The sequence below is a fragment of the Lepisma saccharinum genome, chromosome 1 (assembly GCF_977018435.1).
Source record: "Lepisma saccharinum chromosome 1, izLepSacc3.1, whole genome shotgun sequence".
Taxonomy (NCBI): Eukaryota; Metazoa; Arthropoda; class Insecta; order Zygentoma; family Lepismatidae; genus Lepisma; species Lepisma saccharinum.
The window spans coordinates 111,492,021-111,515,538 of record NC_139229.1 but is presented as its reverse complement, the minus strand read 5'-3'; the positions used below and the strand labels follow the sequence as shown (position 1 = coordinate 111,515,538).

Below are 23,518 nucleotides of genomic sequence, written 5' to 3'. Positions count from 1 at the left end.
TTGAATTATCATTTTTCTTCTCCGTATAGGAGTAGTAAGGAAACTTGTCAACAGATGGAGGGGATAAGAGCGGGTGGCTCCGTCCGATAGTTGTCGGACGTCGTCGTAAGGCATTTTGTTGGGCAAACTGAAGGAACATGGAAACAAATAGGTTCCATTGATACATACGATTTTTGTCGAATATCGCCACCCGACAAAGTATCTCACTACAACATGCGACAGAAATTGCATGGACTGCAACATCCAACAAAAATCGCATGCATAAACAAGAAGAGCTTTAGACTGCAAATATGCTGCTGGAATTTTATTACTCTTCTGGCTCACTTCACCTTATTTAATGTAGCAGTGCTTACGAAGGTTTTCTTTCATCATCCTGACGTATTACTGGTTTCGCACAAGTTAACATACGTTTACAATGACATTGCACTATTCTCAGATATCAAGAAGAATCCAACCAAATAGACCTACTATCACGAAAAAGTGAAACATAAATCTGCTGGCAAGTGCATGCTCCCAACCTCAAATTTACTGCAACATTAGTATTGTAATTAAATTAACGCCACTATCTGTCCTGTCTGTTTAAACTCGTGAGAGATGGTCATTAATCTCTCACTGAGTGAAGTTAATGTCCAATACTATGAAATAAAATACTAATAATAAATATTTTTAATATCATATTTATTTAATATCATATTTACTCGAATCATTCAATCATAAGAGAAAATCACATTCTTCAAGAATTGACTCTTCTCTGCCAGCCCTGCTAAATTTTCACTTTCCATCTACTAATTTATACGAGGGGTGGTCAGAAAGTAATTTCCGATTAGTAGGGACATTTATTTTTCGCAAACGCCAAAACCGTGAAAAATGGTAATTGCTGCGAAGTTATGTTTAGGAATGTGCAGTGATGTCTGGATACATTTTTAGCCCGTTCGAAATATCGAAATAATGCGAATTTGGCATAAAATGCGAATTGTTGGCATTTTTACCGATTTTTTTAAAGAAATGTCCTAAAACAACGAAAAATTCCATGAAATCCAACATTCTTGTCTTTTCTAGGCCATGTTTGTGTACATAGAACATGCAAGTTTTCCAACATTTTACTCAAGTTATACGTACATGGAATAATTCCAACAGCCACTTTAAATCATATATTTTGCACGATTTTTTCAACTTTTATCAAAACCATTTGCATCACAGAGCAAAGTGTCAGGGTTCTAACAGGAGATCGAGTGCGTATCTATCGTCACACGGGAGCCACATCTTCGTATTTGTCGCACGAGATATGTTTTGAATTACCAAGCTAAGTGCGCACCATCGGCATTTGTCGAGCAAGTAATAATGGAGCTCAGTCGTAAGGGCGTCTGACTACTATGCAAGAGACTCGGGGTCGATCCCCTGCGGGGGAGAACCGGGATGTTTTTCACCTATTCAAACTGCTCCGGCACTCACCCAGCATCATATGAAGCTGGTACCTTGAGGAAACTTTTGAGGGATAAAGGTAGCCAGGAGTGTGGTGCTGATCATATCACACCCACCTTCAGCCGTGATCAAGAAAGTGTGGGGCCCTAACTCCACACCCCTATACACCTTCATGGAAAAGTGCAGGGGAGCGCTTTACTTTTACTTCCTCAAAAATCTGTTCCAACATATCAAACTGTCACGAAAATACGTATACCATGTGACCTACAATTTAAAATAATAGTTTAAAAGCACAATGGAGTATTAAGTTTCGGTATATTTGGCAGATAAATCTTTGGGAAACGTAACATTAACAAGTCAATAAAAGATAATGCCAATTTTTCGTGCCATAATATATCGGTATCTGTCACGTGAGATTGATTGATTTTAATTGTTTGGGTGCGTCGCCACTTATGGTCATTATGCACCCTTCAGTATACCGGCTGGTCCATTTATAATGATAGTATGGAATATCGCATGCAGAATGCATCCAATAGAAAAATTGCACAAAAAAAATTGATACTATTGAGGGGGTAAGTCAATGCCGCAATGTGAAATCTCAAATGGAACACCCCCATTCGTTTTACATATTTGGATTCCATGTTGAAAAAGAAGTATTTTTTGTTCGAAAAAGTTTGTAAAAAAATTGCAACCTTCGAACATTTATAAACATTTGGTAGTTTTAGTTTCATTTTGTTCCCTTTATGTAATAACAGTTTTGGTTTCCGTTGAGAACATTGCAAAAACGAATTTTATTCATATTCATATTCTTTATTTTGTTCGATTCAATTGGTACACTTATATGCAAGAGTTTAGTTGTTTGCTTTACAGAGAAGAGAGAAGTAGCTTTATGCATTGAAAAATGAGTCCGCACTCATGGTTCTTGCAAGCAGAGGGTTCCAAACCTCAGTGGAAATATCAACATAATACCGAGAATGTATAAGTAGACTGATAAATTACAAATTGATTTTTTAATCAATCACTCTTCACTCTTATCTCATTTAGTCGTAACTTTAAAAATAATCAAGTATTTTATTTTAAACTTACTGCGTATGACAAAATTCCGAAATCCTTCCCTAGCTTGTGAATTGTAATAATTTTCCAAATTCACTATTTTTCAGTTTGAATTCAAATCATAGAGAATAGAGAAATTAAGTCAATTTCATAGAAGATAATATTTGTACTTAAGAAAACCATACGTGGATCTGTATGAATTTATTGTTTCCATTTGCAAATACATCAATTTACTTTATTTTGCAATTGTCAGGGAAAAATGTAAATTTTGTCCTGGAAAACCTGGAAAAGTCAGGGAATTTCATTTCTGCTTGTTTGTAGCCACCCTGAATATGTATGAATAGTCTAAAGAGACTACACGTGAGATCTTATGTGTGTGGAGGGATAGTGTCTGAATTGTGAACTCTGGCCCCGTTGTTGTTAGTGATAGTTGGCAGTGTTTCTACATGAAGAGAAATTCATGTCCAATTTTCAGTGAAAAGGGAAATTTTATGAAAATATAGAAATTGCCAGAACATTTGAAGTTATTGCTTAACTTGCATGTATGCATTGGTTTTTATTTATTTCTATTATGTGTAATTCATCTAGATAGGGGAGGTGTATGATAGATATATACAATAAAAAAGACTTGTTGCAGTAAACCAGGTCAAATGTTGAGGATTTGTCACTGATGTGGTACGGGGAACTGTGCTACACCACTGACCAAAAACTGCTGCAGACAATTTGTTTACATGTATTGTCATAAATATTAGGTCATGGCCTGTACATGTACATATCAGTCACTTGTTTTTCAAGAAAGGATAACCATGTTCTACTTATCTTTCAACAAGTAACATAAATGCAGCACAATCACAGGTAAAACTTTAAACCCAAGATTTCAACTCTGAATTTCACCCTGGATGATGACCCTGAGGAGTGGTGCATACTTTGAAAAACAGTGGGTGGGCCAAACTCAGAGATTTGTTTTCTAATTTTATGCAACAATATGTCATAGCCATAAGAAGGCTGAGAATTTTCCCTAAAATGCCTTTCTTCTGCCTTTGCTAGAAAATGTACGGTTTAACATTTAAAAAACATTTGAGGCCGTATCTGAGATAAATACATGAATTTTATAGTAGCTGTTATGTCTTAGTGCCTACTTCGAAGATAACTGATTTTTGAGTGCCTAATTCTGGTAAAGGATGAAAAATCTGTTGATATTCACCAATTTTAGTGCCTATTTGGTATTTTTGGTGCTTCTTTGCCTACCTATTTTGAGTTTTTAGTATCTATTGATTCTCATCCTTACTTTCCTGATAACAACACCACCACAGATAGTGAAATTAATATAGGGCACTGAAAGTATCACATTGGAGATGTAACAAATTATTATGATGGCACAGGATGCCAGAGACCTAGGTTTGAGTCCTGGTCAAGCCTGTTTTTTTTTTCACTGAAATGTCTACATATTCAGAATGTTGTTCTACATCACTCTGTTATTTTTCAGGATCCTGAAGTTGCTGCTGCATTCCAGGATATTTCTTCTAACCCTGCCAAGATTATAGACTATCAGAATAACCCAAAGATTTCTGCTATCATTAATAAGCTGGTTGGCAAATTTGGAGGGGGCTCTATGCCAGGATCTTTCATGGGTGGCGGCTTCCCAGGAGGATTCAATCCTGGCAGTGGAGGGGCTGCAGCCGGTGGCAGTGATGATGTTGGATTGGACTGAAGGAAGGTAATTATGCAGTGTAGTATTGTTGGGGACATATTTATGGTAAATAAATTATCAACTTTTCCATACAAAAGCTGGTCATATTCTGGGATCAATAGCAGTATATAAAACAGCATTTTGGTGTTAAAATCCAAAATTTGACTTTAAAGCTATACTTATTACACAAAATAAATATTTCCTTTGTAAAAGCACATTTATGTAGTTGGCCGGGTGTGAAGTTTATTCCTGTGTTAAGGAGTTCATTTTTGCTCCTCAAATTTTTACATCACAATTAATGAATTTTTGTCATGATTTTGCATAACTTACAATATATTTAGACCAGAAAGTGTTGTGAACGTAAGTAAATTCCAAATTTTATGTTGAAGAATTTACTTCGCATTTTGCAATTAATTTAGGATCATTTCATGACAAAACATGGTAGACAAACAAAGACATGACAGGACAACAAAACACCTCAGAACACGGAGATCTTCCTGCATGCGTGGAAGTTGCCATTATCAAAACTGGCGCTATTTTCTTGCTGCTCACGTGATCAGTTGTAATTTATACATTCATCACGTATTATTATTATTATAAAGAGAAACCTTTAATAAAAGAATAAATTAAATGTATATCCCAATTTAATTTACATGTTTTTCTTGCATTAGCATACTTTTATAGAATGGACTACATGCTGCAGAAGAAATCCCTTATTAGGCTGTTGCAAACCTCAATACTTCTCACTAAGTCAAGTACAAAATCGGAAATGGTATGTCCAATGTCTGCATATGATAGTGTGATTTCACATTGTCAGTGAGGATGATGCTGGGAAGGCATGCACAGAGAAGCCAATCTATAATCCAGAGGTGTTCACACTCCGGAATACTTTTGTGGGTGAAGGAGGGGGAGTCGTGACCATGAGGGTGAGGGCAGTCGTCAGGGTTGGGGAAGTTGAATTAAAAGGAACACCTCTCAACAAGGAAGAGAAAAAGTGACAATATTTAAGAATTCACCCCCAAATGTGCATTTTATTTTGTATGTAGGGTACAAGAAAATGTGACTGCCTCAAAATATTTGTGTATCTTGCAGTCTTCTTTCCCCACTTCTTTTGCCAGCGACAATGCTTTTAGTTTCCCTTGGTGTTTTTGCTGCATAAACCAGCATTTTCGAATGGGGTGACAAGGACATACAAGTGTGTTTTTGGATGATGTAACTTTAGAGACGTTGAGGTACACTAGGAGAATACTGGAACGTGTGGCATTGAGATGTAGATCGACCATGTTGTGACACACACATTTGTCATTAGTTGTTGTATTTTGTATTTGATTTTTTGTTATTTAGCATCGCTTTTATTCCATTTTTGGCTAATCCCGACGATGAGGATGAGTGATCGTCAGATGAAATTGATGAAGGGACACTCACAAATAACACACATGCCGGGATTCGAACCAGGGAACTTCGGTGGCGAGTCCGAAAGTCTGCCACCAGGCAAGATGTACATTTTTATTTTTTATTTTTACGTACGTACATTTAACTCCCAACAGGTAATCAACGAAACACTGCTTATTCTGCGTCGTTTGACAAATGGAATGCCTTTGCACCTTCTGGCTTGTGGCTATGTGGAGTATTTTATTTTCATAAGTTGGCAACACTGTTAAGGTACACATGGTTTTTGTTTACATGTCTTAAGTTCTATGATTCCCACTTTAGACAGATTCCTTATCTCCTGGACTGCTTCCTTCCTCTTTTCTTTCTTCCTTTTTCTTTCCTCCTTCCTTTCTCTCATCCTTTCCACTCTCTCTAGAACTCCTTTACATTCTTTGTTAATTTTCAGCCCCCCATTCAGTTCATTATTTCTTCTCCTTTTTCTCTATTTCCTTGGCTTCTTTCCACTTCCTCACTATTCCTTTCTTCTCCCTCCCTATTCTCCTAGCCTTCTCCCATTCTATGTTGTGTCCCATTTCTTTTGTGTGTTTGAAGATAGCATTTTTCTCCCTCTTTAATCTTAACGCCATCCTTATGTTGCTTCAACCTGTCTTTGTCTCTTTTTTGTTTCCCCTATGTACACAGTCTCACATTCCTTTCACTGAACCTCATATATCATCCCTTCCTCTTCCTCCTCTCTGCTTTCTTCCTTCCTCTTGTTCACTATCCTTAAAATACTGCGGCCTCCCTTTCTGTACATTTTTAAGTGCCTTTCTAAGTACTTTACTTATCGTCTCTGTGGCTTTCCCCATACTCCTTATACCAAATCACCTCTCTTTTTCTTTCTCTTCCCCCTCTCCTGTTTCTTTATCTTCTTTCATCCTTCTGTTCACGTCAAGTCTGTCTTCCTTTTTGTACCCATTCTTTTCTAGTTGAGGGAACAAGGGAAGAATGTCCACTTTTGCCATCCTCTCTCGGTCCTGTTTTAGAGGGTTGGAGTGGTAAGATGCTTGGCAACTCTGAACCAGTCTTTCTTGTTACCCCAAGATTTATGGATGTGGTTTTCTCTCCGATGTGGGAAACAGAATATATAAAAAAGGGTCAAGGACTATGCCAGCCAATTGTGTTGATGATTATGATTGAAGTGAATGCTATACAAATGTTCTTTTGTGTCATTTCCAGTCATGAGTTACGAAACAAAGTTAAAGTTTAAATATAATCTCTTGTTATTTCCACTTCCTGAGAAGGATCAGATTAGGTGTGTTGAGTTCCCTTTCTTACTGTAACAGTTGAAACTGTATCTTCCATGGCACAGAAATTTTCGATGTCACAACATGGTGGCTCAAAGACAAAAGCAAGGAAGTATCGAAGTGGAATACTCCACATTGATAATAGGAGGAAGGATGATTGAGAATGCAGAAGAGGTTTTTGAGGAGTTATAGCAAGAAAACAAAGGTGACTCACTTGAATTGCTTCCAAGATGCTAACGAGTGGAGGATGAAGTAGCACAATTCTGTGAGTGCTCTGGATTTCATTTTAAGTGTGCTGAGGCTCATCAAGCCAAGGAGTCTACTTGGCAGAAGATATTAAGTGTAAGGTATGCAATATGAAGACAATATGATATTTTTTATAATATTTTGAATGACTGTGTACCACTGAAACGGATGAAGATACCAAAATATCCTGTGTTGTTCAATGGTGGCATTATTAGGAAAATAAAGTGAAAATTATATCATTACAAAAAGTAGAAAAAAGGTAATTGCAACGCAGAGTATCATGAAGGAAAATACAGGAATCTTAGGAAAGAGATAAAGAAAGGGGTAACAGCTGCGTTCAAAGTGTACATACATGAGACGGAGGAAAACATAAGCATAGATTTAAATAATGTATGGAATTATATTAGAAATAAAAAGAGGGATTCGGGTAGTAATACTTTTGAATACAACAATGAAATCTTACACAATGGGCACAATATTGTAAATGCATTTGCTACCTATTTCCTATCAGTGTACAAAGATGCTTCACAGTACTCTATAGTTGAATCGGATAAGTGCGAAACTGGAGTGCTTTACCAACTCGATATATCGCGTATCGAACTGAATGAGATCGAGGAAGCAATTAGAAAGTTAAAACCCAAAACTGCAGCGGGGATGGACAACAGTCCTCCCTATGTGGTCAAGGGGTGCGCTGAAACGCTAATAAAACCATTGAGTATAATATTCAATAAAATTTTGGAATATCACAACTTCCCATCAAAATGGAAAATCACTAAAGTTAATCCCATCCCCAAAAAAGACATGTAAAGAACATTAATTTCTTTAGGCCAGTGTCAATTCTACGAGCTTTTTGCAAAGTGTTTGAACAAATACTGTACGAGAGGATAATGGCCAACGTACGACCGGCTATATCTCCCATGCAACATGGTTTTATATCGCGGAGGTCGACAGTCACAAACCTTGCCGAGTTACACATTTTGTAGCTTATTAATTAGACAAAAGGAGACAGGTAGATGTATTCTATGCTGACTTGGCCAAGACGTTCGATTCGGTGAATCATGACATATTACTTCAGAAGCTAATGTATTTTAATATTTCTAAAAACGTAATTATGCTGCTAAAATCTTACCTAATGGACCGAAAGCAATTTGTCAATTATAGAGGATACGTATCTCAGGAATACCCAATGCCTTCTGGGGGTGCCGCAGGGGTCCAATTTGGGCCCACTCCTTCTCTTACTCTTTATTAAGGACTTCCCGAAAATTATTACGAAGTCGCGTTGCCCAATATTTGCTGACGATGTAAAAATGTTTAGAACAATTTGCTCTGACGAAGACAGCCTTGACTTGCAGGGAGACATAAATAGATTACTACAATGGAGTGAAAATAACAAGACTTTCTTTTAATCTTGAAAAATGTCAGGTAATGTCTATAACAAACGCTCAAACAATAAGAAACTTTCAGTATCAGATGGGAGGAAAACAAATAACTAGGGTCAGTAAATTTATGGATCTTGGTCTCACATATGATGCAAATCTATGTTTTAAAGAGCATATGCATCATATCGTTAACCATGCGTATAAGAAATTAGGTTTCATAAAAAGATGTGGGGAAGATCTGAAAAGTACATCAATATTAATAACTTTGTATGTCTCCCTAGTACCCTCACTCGTAGAATATGCGTCAGTAATATGGCAGCCTTTGAACAAGAAACATACGAGGGAAATAGAGATGATTCAGTCAAAGTTCTTGACGCATCTAAAGTACAAAAAGACAAAGTGTATCCTAAATTCACTCTGTACTCTGAGCTTGTATCGCAGTTTAACATTGAAAAAATTGAAGAAATGTTTAATCTAAATGTGATAAGCATGCTATATAAAATCGCAAATAACAAAATAGACTCTTTGGGGTTAGTATCTGCATTAGAATGTTGTGTACCTCAAATGAGAACCAGACCGAAACCTGGGTTGTTTCATGTGCCAAAATCTACAACCTTGGTGACAATGAAGTTCGACCAGAAAGGAATACGTGATTAAATGCACAGAGGCATAGGCGGTGGAATGGGTGACCCACAGAAGTGACACATGTGTGTAAGAGGAGGCGTGTGAGCAGGCAAGAATCGGGATCCCAGCATGTTGCACCCAAGGTCACGTAAAGAACGAAAACGGGGAACTATACGCGTGACATTGAACTTCGACCAGGCACCAAACCCATACGGAAAATTCCAGATAGTGGCGCATTCGACAGAAGCATGACGTCACGGACACGATAAGGGAGTCCGCCGTATATAAGCGCGTGCTGTGCACCTATTAACCGCAGTGCATCGTCACCATGGCCAGGGGCAAACCTATTGACAACACCGTGAGGAGAAGAGTGGTGGAGTTGCAACGGGATGGACTCAGTGAACAGAAAATAGGGCGCCAACTGAACTTACACAAGTCAACCGTCCACTGCATCATCAAACACCACCAAAATACGGGTACTACAGAGCCAGGTAAGGCCCCCGGTCGAAAACGCCTGCTGAGAGTGCGTGACCTACGGATATTTAGGCACTATATCCAGACCAACAATCATGTTTCTGTGGCCGAATTACGACCGTGGACTCGAGAACGCTTTCACATTGAAGTGTCAACCAGAACCATTCGCCGTTAGCTACAGCAATGCGGTTACCGAGTGTACAAGGCGAAACATAAACCCTTCCTTTCCATGTTGAACAAAGGCAATCGACTACGGTGGGCACGGATGTACCGGGGATGGACATTTCGGCAGTGGAACAGGGTTTTGTGGACGGACGAATCCATTTTCAATGTTGTGTACGGGAAAATACGGAAAACAGTCATTTGTCGGAAGGAGTAACAGAATGAAGCAAAATGTTATGCACGTCGGGTACAGAAACCTGCGTCGGTGATGGTATGGGGATGCACGACGGCATCTGGGGTTGGCCCACTACACGTCTGTGAGGGTAGTGTGAATGCACACGCCTACACACGCATACTGGAGCGGCATCTTCCCACGGTGCGAAGGCACCTGTTCCACAGGCGGCGTCTCATCTTTCAACACGACAATGCCAGGCCTCGTACAGCGCGGCTGACAAGAGAATGGTTGACTCGCCATCACGTGCGAACTCTGCCATGGCCGCCATCGAGTCCCGACCTCTCGCCCATTGAGAATGTGTGGCGTGTTCTTAAGCGACGTGTGCAACAGAGGGGACCCACGACAGTGGCTGCTCTAATCGCCTGCCTGCAGGAGGAATGGCACCGCATCGATGTGGAATACCTTGAACGACTCGTCCGCAGCATGCCCCGACGCATTGCCACAGTTATTCGCCGACGGGGCGGCGTCACACCATGGTAAACAGGATCCCCTCTAACAGTGGTCGAACTTCAATGTCACGTGTAGATGGACGAAAATGTTTTATTTTGTGTGGACACCATACATTGCTGCGTTGCAGCGGAAATTTATGTTTTCCTTTGTTCCATGTAGCCTTCTGAATAAAATATGTTCAGCATATGCATGTGTTCTCCTTCTTTCACAACGCACTCCTATATTTGTGACTGGTCGAACTTCATTGTCACTAAGGTTGTAGAACCAACTATGTAAAGAGATATCTGATGTGGAAAATGGGTAAAACTTATAATGAAGTAGTAGCAAATGATCCGAGCATTGATATAAACAATATGTCACTTCAATCATTCAAAAGAGTCGTACTGGCTCAGTGGAGAAAGGAGTGAGGGATTCGTCTATATAGTAATTAGTGAAACAATTCGTTATGCACAAAATGTATGTATGCCTCAATGGAAGAATGTTCTGTGGCAGCATTTGTTTAGTAAATAAATAAACAAATATTGGCTACTGTATAAAAGGAAGGATGTTATAGCAGGGATTCCCAAACTTTTTCGTTTCACTGCACCCTTAGTTTTTCGAGATTTTTCCACAGTGCCCAAGTCAGAATGTAGGCCTATTTAACACTTGCATCATTCAGTTAGTGTTGTTAGGTTGCTTGCCTTAAGTTAAAAAATAAACATATATTTCAAACTCATAAACTTTTTATATTTAAAAAGTACTAAATAAGCACATATTTAGAATGAGTGTCATTTCAGTGAAAATATTGGAATATTTCGCAGCATCCCTGTAAGCCAGCCACAGTGCCCAAGGTGTCACGGTGCACACTTTGGGAACCACTGTGTTATAGATATTAGAACAATATAGAGAAGGAAGGAAAAGAGAAATAAACACAGTCAAAAAAGTTTTGCATCACCCGAGAAGTGATGAAAATAGCATCCGCAACATGCCAAAGCGGACAAGAACCGATGAAGCAGAGCTCATTGTACGAAGTAACGCGGTCAATGTGCAATACCGACCACCACAGACAGACCGGAGTCGGCAAGCGCATGCGTGTGCTTGAGCGTAGCACCACGGTAGTCGGCGAAGGTTAGTTAGGTGGTCCTTGTATGTATTCAGTTAGCAAAAGCGAGTGAGTGCAGTTGTGTGCAAGGCATGCCTAGGCATACAATAGTTCAGTTTGATCCGGCCAGGATCATCACGCTACTGCAGACTGGCATGTCACAATGGGCTGTAGCTAGGGCTGTTGGAGTGACGCAAAGCGATGTCTGTAGGACCTGGAGGCGGTATTCAGACAGAGGAACAGTAGCAGATCGTTAACAGACAGGTCGTCCACGGGCCACACCACCAGCACAAGACCGCTATGTACGACTCTCAGCTTGGCGACAGAATACTATGACGACAAGGAACATCACCCATGCCCTCCAGACAGCCTCTGCTGTGCGTGTGTCAAGCCAAACTGTCTGTAACACACTCCGAGAAAGTGGTTTAGGTTCCAGAAGACCTCTCCGGCGCCAGTGCCTATTGCCACGACATCGGCTCGATCGTGTGCATTGGGCCCATGCACATCGAAATTTGGGACTCGATCTTTTTTCTCATGTGCTCTTCACCGATGAATGTAGGCTCTGTCTGAGGCCAGATTCACAAAGAGGACGGGTGTGGCGAGGCCCTGGACTGCAAGAGGGGCTTCGTGGTGTCCAGGGGGTCCATCCATACCAAGGAGGAGGAATCATGGTGTGGGCAGGGATCATGCTCGGACGTCGAATGCCCCTAATTCCAATTAGAGGGACACAAACAGTTGTTCGTTATGTCAGGGACATTCTCCAGACGACTGTGGAACCATTTCATCAGGAAATTGATGACGAATTTGTCTTTGTGGATGACAATGCCCATCCACACCGCACTCAGATGGTGCACGATTATCTGCAGGCAGCGAATATCCGTCGCATGCTCTGGCCAGCGTGAAGTCCCGACATGAATTGCATCGAACATGCATGGGCAATGCTAAAAAATGCCATTGCAAACCATCCTGTGGCTCCCACCAATCTTCGTGAAGTTCTTTTTGCGGCACAGGACGATTGGGATCACTTACCGCAAGATCACCTTGATCGTCTCATCCTCAATATGCCACAGCGTGTTCAAGACCTTCTTGCAGTCAGGGGAGGACACACCAGGTAGTAGGCAATGTTTCTGATGGATCCACTATGACGAACAGTCTTCTTGTGACAGTTCTTTGTTTTTTCGCCTCCATCATGAATCCTGCCATTTTAGTTTTCAAAACATTTCTGAGAAAATTGTACGTTTATTGTTCCCTTTTCATTCAACATGTCTTGTTCTTCATCTTTCCTTTTGTATTCCCACTGTCATTGTCAATAAACTTTGTGCTTCATATATATTTTGTCATTTTCCGTCCTGATGCAAAACTTTTTTGACTGTGTTTAGAAGAACCAAGGAAAGAGGAGAAGAATGAGTTAAGAAATTAGTAGGATGAAAGCTAAAGAAGATTTGATGGTAACAGAGGATGGAAGAAGGAGGTGTGAAATGAGGAAAGAAAGTTCATGACCGCAAGTTGTCGTAAATTTTTCAGAACATGAAATTTCTGGAAGAAAGCAGAGAGGTTGATAAGCAGTAAGTAATTTTAAATTGTCAGCATAACAAGGAAGACTTAAGCAAGTAATAGCTGAAGGAGAATAGCAATAAATAGGAATTAGATAAAAAGTTGGAAAGAAAATACATAAAAAAAAAAGTCATCAAGATAAATTAAATCTGGAAATAGATGATAGAAGACTCGATAAAGAAATGGTGCTAGGTAAACTCCCAGAACATGAAGATAAGGAAGGAGAAAAGAGAATGAAGAAGGGAGGGTCAAACTTTTTTTACTTGCATAGTTAATGCAGGGAGTTGAGTTAAGACAGAAGACAGAAAAAGTATACAAAATGTATTCCAGGGTAGCATACATCATTGATGGATGATCCAAGGTGTTTGAAGAAGAATAAGAATAAAAGAACAGTATTATCAAGAACTCTCAAGAAGAGAAGGAAGAAAATTAAGAAGCTAATGGTTTATCCTGATAATAGGAAATTGAAAGATCAAGGATTGCGTACTAAAGCCGGAAGGGAGAATTAGAGAAAATTAAATTCAAATAGATGAATAGGAACTACTTGTAAATTAAATTGCCCTTAAGTCTATGTAGGAGGATGAGCAGGCCTATGTTCCTGGCAGACTTATAAGCAGTGGCGTAGCGTTATAGTACGCCCGTACGCCCAGCGTTCCCACATTTAAAATTTCAAAAAAGCTTAAATGCTGTGATTATAAAGTAAAACGTGACTAATTTCATAAATATTTGACCTTTATGGCATTATAATAGCTATTTTTCGCGATCCGCTTGCAACGCTCCACTCTCAACACTCGTTCTACCATCTCTTTTCAATGCCTTTCCCGGCCGGACGCCAAGCAGGTTCGGCGTACAGGATTCTATATTCCTTGCTGCCTTTCTGGAGGGAAAGCTTCGATTTCTACAGCACGCGCGTAAATGCTCTCTCGTACGCCAGCGTACGGTACAGAGCAGAGAGGTCTACCGTGATTGGTTCATGTGACCCTCCTGTCTTCTGAAGCAGACGACAGCGGTAGAATTCCTACCCTGTTCTTTGGTCTTCGCGCTCATGCAACTCGTGCTATGTGATGCTACAATACGCAATATTGACTGACGTAACTTTACCAATCTCAAATATACTGTTTCTTAATGGCCACTGCATTGTATAATTTATCGCACGAACAGCGATATGCATTAGAAACTAAAAGGTCAACACAGTTTTTGTCAAATAAGTTGGTGAAGTCCTCGTGGTAGAAATTCAACCTGTGACTGCTCTACCATTTAACCCGCAAAACTATTAATTTTTTTATTGTATTTTTTCGTTATTATCTTACTACTTAATATTGTGTCAATGGAAATGAGCATTCATTTGAAAACTCTTAACATTGAATGGTCTCTGGACAAAATTATTTTAAAATGTTTATCAGCATTCTCAAGATGTAATAAACAGTGGTCTGAATTACTAATCGGCACTGTTACGTCAGTAGAGTGTACGATATTTGGATCATCCACTCTGCTTTGCACAGTGCGCCAAGACGACAGAGGTCCTTGGTTCGAATCCCGGCGTGAGCACGGGTGTTCTTTGTCAGTGTCCCTTCATCAATATCAAACTCTCATTCATATTCGCAATTAACCAAAAGTGGTAGAAAAGCGAAATAAAATAAACCAAATCAGTCAGTAGTTGGATCACCCACAACAATGACGTCTTCTGTTGTGCAGAGGCGCTTGTGATTCAGGTAGGTTTTTAATGACTTGCGTCATGCAGAAAGGTATTAAAAAAGGTATAAAACACCAGAGTTCAAAACATTTGTGGCATAGTGAGGCATCTAATTTTCTAGCTAGTTAGGTTTTCTATGCTAAAACATTCAGTAAAAAAATCCGTCGCGCAACAGCCCATGAAGGGCCTAGGCATACCTACCGACTGCCGGTCTCCCTCCCACGCTTTCCTTCGTCACCTCTAAGCATGGAGATCTTCAACCAGTATTGGAATAGTCGGGGGGTCAGCCCGACGTATCCCCAGCCGTTATAGTAGGTCTGAAAACCCAGCTGACTTCAGGCAAATAAACAATACCTGTGGCGACTAATACCATAAGTAAATTATTAAGCAAGAAAGGACCGACCCTTCCTTCGGACTTGGCGTTCCCACCTGAAATGTCCATGCTACGCCACTGCTTATAAGGTGACAGAAAGTAACAGTGATAAAATTTGAGATTAAGCAACTACATTGGTATGAACAAATCTTCTCTATAAGAGTCTACAGGAATAACTTTGGCAAGATAATTCAGCAGTTATGAAGCTGAAATAAGTATATAAAATAGAAGTTTTTTGTTTGACATTATTGTTCGGAAAGAAAATTTCCTTCACTGATGTTTTTGTCAATTTTCTGTGTTGTGTGGAAGGATGCCTTGTAATGCTTTTGGGCATTACGCTGAAGTTTCATGTTTAATTTTCTTGTTATGTACAATTAATTCAAAGTTCATTACTTCTCTCAATATTTATTATGTCACAGACAACATTATTTAGAAGGAAAATCTACGAGTTCAATTAATTTGACTCCTGATTTAAAATTGCATCACATTACTATAGTGGTACTACAGGCAAATCAAAAGGGCTTACGCAGACCCACGACTCGTGTGCACAGTACTCCCACGTGGAGGGGAGGGGCAGAGTGGAGCATGCTTCCTTATTGCCAGAGTTGAACTGTTAAGAGGGAAAGGTGTTCCAAAAATTTTTTGTCAAAGTTTCTTTTCCTTGTGGTCGCTCTATACCAGTGATGTAAAATTTATTACTCATTGAAATAAGAGCATAAACCTACCATTATATTGTCTGCCTGCAATGTGGTTGTATGAAACAGAGAGCACTGAACGATCTTGAGATTTCTGGTGTCTAGTGAATGAATAGGAATTAATTTTAATGTAATCTTTCATGTTGCATGTCAAATATAAGCTTATTGTGTTCACAATGTTGTCATGGTGGTTATGATTATGATTGCTACATGAATATTCTTTTTCATAAGTTCAAGTCTTGAATGAGTAAACAAAATTTAAAGTTTAATTATAATTTCCTGCTATTTCCACTTCCTGAGAAAAACTCTGCATAGCTGTGTTGAGTTCTCTTGCTTACTGGGGCAGGAACAACGGTTTCTTTCAGTAGCATGGAGTTCCATCACAACATGCAAGTTCATATATTTATAATTTATTTCCTTTGAAGCTCTCACGAAAATGCCCACCAGTTACACTGAAAATGGCTTACATATTTAAGTGAAAATTACTATATTAAACATCTTACAGTATGTGGAGGATATATTATGAAACTTGCACAAAAATATGAGTTATGGAAATTGTATTGAGGTAGAGGTTGACTAGGTTGCCTCATGTTTGAGCATTTGCACAGAGCATACCAAAATCCCATTTCAAACCTGGTTGTAGGGATGTGCCGAAGCCGATTACAGATGTATGAAAATCGGCCGAAATTGACACATCGGCATCAGTATCGGAATCGGCAAAAATCCGATATTTAAACCGGTACAGATTATACTAGAGTTTTTACCTTCTAACAAGTTTTATATTCTAGTTTGGTAAGATTTATTGAAAATTTGGTTATGATTCGTCATTATTGTAGAGTTTTTGTAATAAAATTATTGCAAACTCATTCAGAGGATCAACCTAACTATAAATCGGAAATAAAACAGTACATTGCTGAACCAGGATCTGCTGTTGTATTGGAAATTCAAAAATGTGTATTCAAACCTGAAGCACAAGTGCTGAGAAAATACTTGGGCATACCTGCTGCATCAATATTCAGTGATTGAGTGTTCAGTGTTGCTGAACAGATTTGCGATAAGAGAAGAAGTCGGTTACTTCCTGAAGTGCTTCCAAAAACTCGTGTTTCTGAAGTTGAATCTGGCAGAACAGGAATTCATTTTGCATTTCAAAGAACTGCTTGTGTACTAATGTTTAATCTCTTGAGAATCCATGTTCTTCTTAAAGGTTCACATAACATTTTGTAGATGCATATGTACATTCGCATCTCTTGAGAATATATATGTATATACATATGATATGCAATAGAAATGTACGTAGCAAATTTATTTTTGTCATGCTGAAAATAACATCCCATTTCTGTTTAATAATCTTATGTATCGGAATCGGTTAAATATCGGCATCGGTATCGGTTCCAAAAATTATCGGTGAGTACATCGGCATCGGTAAATTTTCAGCTTCGTCACATCCCTACCTGGTTGCAATCATCATTTTTTAATAAGTTCACAAAGTTTTTAAAAATGGATCTGTTCTGTTCTGTCTACAACTCACTCAAGATGAAACACATATTATAGCAAGTTTTTATGACATTATAAGACAATTATTTAGTGTATTAGTATTAAGGAAGGGGACATAGGGAAAAATATATTTCAATAAGACTTCAAAAATCATAACTAAAATAAATTGAAAATTTTGCTCCCAAGAACGTGAATATATACGAAGTTAATTTTCATATCTACAAGCCAGTTATAATTGTTTTTGTGAAATTGTCTGGTGTTCCTAAACATAGATCCTCAATCTGTCCCAATCGTAAGCACCCGTAACTGTACTGTAGAGTTTCTTTCAAGTCCATCTTCGGCTTGGTCCTACAAGTGTCTTACCATCAAGTTCCCCAACAAAGACTCTGCATTTCTCTGTCCTCTCCCATGCATGCTACATGGCCTACCCGTTGAATTTGATTTGATTTTTGTTATTTAGCATTGCTTTTCTTCCACTTTTGTCTAATCACGAGGATGAGAATGAGTGATGATGTGATGAAATTGATGAAGGGACACTCGCCACCCATGCCTAGGCTGGGATTCAAACCTGGGACCCCTGGCATTGTAGCATGCTGTGCTAACCACTCCACCATGGAGATTGGTCTACTTATTGAATTTTTCTTGATTTATTTATTCAAATAATGTCGAGAAATGTAGCTCAGTGTGAATACATTGTGATGCAAGTGTTAATAGAATATAGCTAAATGGTTTTTCTTGTACGTTTGAACACATTATACCAAATTGAAAAACAGTCATCACTCAAATTAGGAATTCCAAAACAATCGCCATATTAGTTTTGTATGCTTTAGTTATTGAATGGAATTAGTATGAAAAGTTAAAACCATTACTTATCATTCATTTACTATTGGTAGAAATTTGACATCAGTTCATATGAATGTATCCAATAGAATTTGATTTGATTTGGTTTATTTTACTTCACTTTTTGTGTCACTTTCGGATAATTTGCGAAGATGGGGATGAATTATAATATGAAATTAATGAATACACTCACAAACATACATGCCCAGGCCAGGATTCGAACCCGAGACCCCTGGCATTGTAGCATGATGTGCTAACCACTCTGCCACGGGCCCGGCATATCCAATAGAAAATGACCACTAAAATTTTACATATACCATTCCTTTCAAAAATGCCCAACCGAGGAAGTACTGAGAATTAGATAGTAAACAAAAAATATAATAATAATAACAATAACTTTGTGATCTTGTGACTTGTGTTGTCCATACTGTCAATCCAATTTTTCACACCTCTTCTTGCTTTCTCTGATAATGTTTGTGTAAACCTTACAATATGCCAACCATAAGTTTTGTTTGTGTGTTTTAGGTAAAAGTTGGCATAAATCATTGTAGAAAAGTTGTTTCCAATAATTATATTCACTAAACCAGAAATTTAAAAAGCTTTGAATTATTAATTAACAATAATGAGCATTGCTAATGAAATATATGATTTGCAAACCCTGCAAATCACTTTGGTACCAAAGATTTCCGTGGAGAGTTCACTGGACCACTAATGTCCAAAGAGTTGTAAATATATGTGTGTTTGCATGTGAAACGTGTATATGCATGTTTTGCATTTCATGAAGTTCTAATATTCATTTCCCCCTATCTTTAAAGGCATGTTGGCAGGCCCACTGGTTTTTGGTGTTGGCTGCAGGGAGAGGAGAAAGAAATCAACAACGCTAGGTGTGAAAGTGCCATGTGTTTGTGAATAATGAACATATTTGATTTGATGGGACTGGTGTCATCTCAAGGAATTTAGAACGAGAATTAGTTAGTTTGTTTTTCATATCTTAATACTCTTTTTTTTTAAGTTTTTTTTTTTTTAACAAGAACCTTAACCATGATACGTTACACTTACTCATCACGTCACTTGTTACGTGACACCAAACGTTGAAGATGTTAAGGGTACAACAGATGCTGCAATTTAGTGTTTTATCTTGTATATGTTTTTGTTCTTGTGGATAGTTTGTTACGTAAGTGTTGCATAGTTAATGCAGCCAAAGGTAGTAGGGAAACGGCTATAGCAGTAGAATTTGTCTAGCTAGTGGTAGTGGCTGTTCTTCCTAATAGTTCACTTTATAGCCAATAGGTTTTGAACCATTATAAGAATGGGTATATTTTTTTAATGCCAAAAAAAAAAGGTCTATTTCAGGAATGAAGATTGCAGCAAGTCTGTTAAGTAGGCAAATGCACTTATCAAAATGATAAGTGAAATATGCTTCACGTGCATGCTGTTTACAGGCATAAAATTTTACGCTGTAAAGAAACGCAAATAAAATTAATTCAAGGTTCAATTGCTTAAAACACATTTAAAGAAAATATATTGTGACCTAGTCAGTGTCATTGTGTTGACAGAAGACTGATAATCTTGTATAAAATGGTTGTCAGGATTATTTTTTTTTAAGCAATAGAAAGGAAGGACAATGCAACAATTATTATACATATTATAAGGGAAATATATTACAGTTTGATAAAATAAATTGTGTACTTTTTTCTTTCAAATGCAATTTTATGAATTAGTATGTTGAGGGAGGATATTGTGCTGTACATTCCTGCACTTCTCTGACATTCAAATAATAGGTGAAATGTGTTGAAACTAACTTATGGATAATTAAAAAAAAGTAAAGTGTTCCCCTGTGCATAGCACCACGCCATGAAGGCGTATAGGGGGTGTGGGGGTAACGCCCCACACTTTCTTGATCCGGTCGTGAGTGGGGGTGATGTGATCAGCATCACGCCCTTGACCGCCTTTACCCCCCAGGGTTTCCCCCAGGTACCCATGTTATTCGACGCTGGGTAGGCGCCGGAGCCGCTTCCACCGTTAGAAAAGTTCCCGGATTTGAACCGGCCGGGGATCGAACCCGGGACCTTGAGCATGGTAGTCAGACGCGTTACCGACTGAGCCACCGCGGCCACATTATGGATAATTGGTCACCTTAATCCTGGGTTTGTAGAAAAACCCATTTGTGTGACTTTTTTGAATGCCTACTCAAGGTTCGTTTGTTTTTTTTCTTTAAATGGTAGCTATCCATATAAATCTAGTAGGGATGGGCTGACATGAAATTTTGGCTGGTACCAATAAAGTATCGATATAAAATTAACCAATAATAATAACCAATATTCTACCTTGGATCATTCAAAGTAGGACCCTCCTGCATCCACACATTGTTGCACCCTGGCTGTCAGTGCATGGAAGGATTGCTGGTAGTCCTTTTGTGTAATGCTCTTTAAAATCCTTGTCGTAGCCCTCTTGATGGTCGGTACATCATCAAAGTACGAACTTTTGGGTGCAGATTTTAGTTTAGGAAATATAAAATAATCACATGGGGCCATGTCCGGTGAATAGGGAGGGTGGGACAACACACAGATTCCCTTTCAGGCCAAAAAGGCCTTCACAATCACTGCCTTGTGACTTGGGACATTGCCATTGAGCAGACGCCACTGAACATCATGCCAATATTCGGGCCTGACTTGGGACATTGCCATTGAGCAGACGCCACTGAACATCACGCCAATATTCAGGCCTCACACGTGTTATGCGTTGCGTTAAACGCTGCAATACCTTAAGATAAAATGAAGCATTAACTGTCTGTCCTGTAGGCACAATACCCTTACTATCGTAAAAAATAATGAGCAAAGTCTTGATTTTGGATTTCGACTGGCGCAGTTTTTTGGCTTGTGGAGAGTTCAGAGATTTCCACTCTGCACTCTGATGTTTTGTTGACAGGTCATATTGAAAAACCCATGTCTCATCCGCAGTTACGATATTCAAGAGGAAGTTAGGGTCCCTATTGGCGGTAACAATCAGCTCTCTGCAGTGATCAACTCGGTCCCTCTTTTGGTCATTTGTAAGGAATGAGGCACGAAACGAGCACAGACCTTCTTGTTGTTTAGTTCTTGGGTTATTATTTGCCTCACAATTTCCTTGTTCACGTGTAACTCTTCAGAAAGCATTCGAAGTGTAGCATTTCGGTCTTCCATAATAATTGTCCTCACTTTCTCCACCAATTCCTGTGTTCTCACTGTCCTTGATGCACCTGGACGTTCGTCGTCTTCAATTGGCTCCCGTCCTTCACTGAAACGCTTGCACCATGCAAATACACGTGCACGGGATAAACAAGTGTTCCCATACATTTGCTGCAACATGTGAAACGTTTCTGTAGCAGTCTTACCCAGATGCGCACAAAACTTGATATTTGCTCTTTGTTCCATGTTGCAATTAAGATGCAATTTCTCAACACCTGTCTGCACTCAACAAGTCCACACGCGTCAATCTCAGTCAAGGTCAATGCACTTGGTATCATTTACTCGTAAGATATCCTTTTTTTGTTTGCACCAGAGCATGCTTACACAGGAGTGCCACCTGTTGAGTAAAAAAAGCAGTCTCGTTTTCAAATTGCCGGACTGTGTATCTTATACTCGGATGGCGCTTGTAGTTGGTTGAGGAAATTGTCGTAAGGTTTCATAGGTTGTTGAAGTTTGCATTCACATGGCTGCTTCAAAATTCTGTACATGGACCCAAAAGACTGTCAATATATCAATATTGGTTGTATGTAGGCATCAGATGGTAGCAGAGATGAAACAATTGCATCCTAAATAGACCACAGCCAATATGTCTGTTTGGAGATAGAATATTTGCATTCTCAACATGCTCTTTGTGATCAGAAGTATCCGGACACCCACCTGTAAATGAAGTACAAGTTTGGGCCACCCTCCATCAGGAACACTGGCAGTCAATACAGTGTTGGCCCACCCTTAGCCTTGATGACAGCCTTCACTCTCGCAGGCATACTTTCAATCAGGTGGTGGAAGGTTTCCTGAGGAATGGCAGCCCATTCCTCGTGGAGCACTGAAATGAGAAGAGGTATCGATGTGGGTCGGTGTAGTCTAGCATGAAGTCGGCGTTCCAAAACATCCCAGAGATGTTCTATGGGATTCAAATCAGGCTCTGCACAGGCCAGTCCATTAGTGGGACATTGTTGTAAAACCACCCCCGCAAGCCATCCAGTATGGATGGGTGCTCAGTCGTGTTGAAAACACAGTGGTCATCCCCGAACTGGTCTTTGACTGTGGATAGCATGAAAGCTGTTAAAATGTCAACGTAAGCTTGTGCTGTGACATGTCACTTAAAGCAACAAGGGGGCCAAGCCCCCTCCAGGAGAAACCTGACCACACTAACTCTGCCACCCCTGAATTTCACTGTGGATACTATACAGGCTGGTAGATGTCGTTCACCAGGCATTTGCCACACCCACACCCTACCATTGGATCGCCATATTGTGTACCATGGTTCATAACTCCACATTACATTTTTCCACTGTTCTATGGTCCAGTTTTGATGCTCCTTGCACCACGCGAGGTGGCGTTTGACATTTGCCTGTGTGATGTTTGGCTTATGGGCAGCTGCTCGGCCATGGAAAACAAGTTGCCACACCTCACGACAAACAGTCGTGGTTCTTGGAGTAGATCCTGATGCAGTTCGGAATTCCTGTGCAATGGATGATGGACGATTATGCTGTATGACCCTCTTCAACACTCGATGGTCTATGGAGGTCAACATGGGAGGTCGGCCTGCATGCTTTCGGGTTGTGCACATCCTTTCATGTTTCCACTTCACTATAACATCGGAAGCAGTGGAGCTAGGGATGTTTAGGAGGGTGGAAATCTCGCGTCCAAACTTCTTACACAAGTGGCACCCTACCACCTAACCACATTAAAAATGTCCGTGAGTTCCTCAGACCATCCCATACTGCTGTCTCACGCTGTCTGCAGACTTCTGAGATCGCTGACCACGTGGTAGATGGCAGTACTGTGTCACTCTCTATGATAAACACACGTTTCATGGTGTGTGTGAATACTTTTGATCACATATCTGTAGAATATTAGTTTATCTCTTGTAGTCTACGGTTATTACAAGCATAAAAACACAGTTCTTCGTTGTGACGTTTCAGGAGAACACATGCTCCCTTCATCAGACATTTTCTCTTTGATGATGTGAGCTGACAAACCTGTTCTTGGGTTTAGATTTATAATGTCCAAATCGTGTTTGTGTCATCTTATTGCCATTTTCCTTGCTGTTTGTCCTACATATCCTTTGAACATGAACAACTTATATATTCCTGTAGTTTCCACATCTGGTAGAGATTTTCTCATTTTGTATTCATTAAATGTACA

At 39.5% G+C, this 23,518-nt stretch overlaps 2 protein-coding genes across 2 annotated transcripts in view; both read left to right on the top strand.

Moving 5' to 3' along the window:
• The window catches only part of LOC145999301 (hsc70-interacting protein-like), a 106,669-nt gene extending 86,845 nt beyond the window's left edge, over positions 1-19,824 (top strand). The window contains exons 7-8 of the mRNA XM_083136242.1: positions 3,962-4,192; positions 18,959-19,824. Of these exons, the coding sequence (XP_082992368.1) occupies positions 3,962-4,186 (225 nt within the window). The 3' untranslated portion in view covers positions 4,187-4,192; positions 18,959-19,824. The remainder of the gene's footprint in view (positions 1-3,961; positions 4,193-18,958) is intronic.
• On the top strand, positions 11,827-12,396 carry LOC145985089 (uncharacterized). Its single transcript, XM_083118678.1, has one exon. It carries the CDS (start codon positions 11,827-11,829, stop codon positions 12,394-12,396), a length of 570 nt encoding a protein of 189 aa, XP_082974804.1.
• Positions 19,825-23,518: the final 3,694 nt, after the last annotated feature.

Excerpts from the sequence above, each read along its gene's own strand:
- LOC145985089 (XM_083118678.1), top strand. The coding sequence starts at position 11,827 with ATGACGACAAGGAACATCACCCATGCCCTCCAGACAGCCTCTGCTGTG.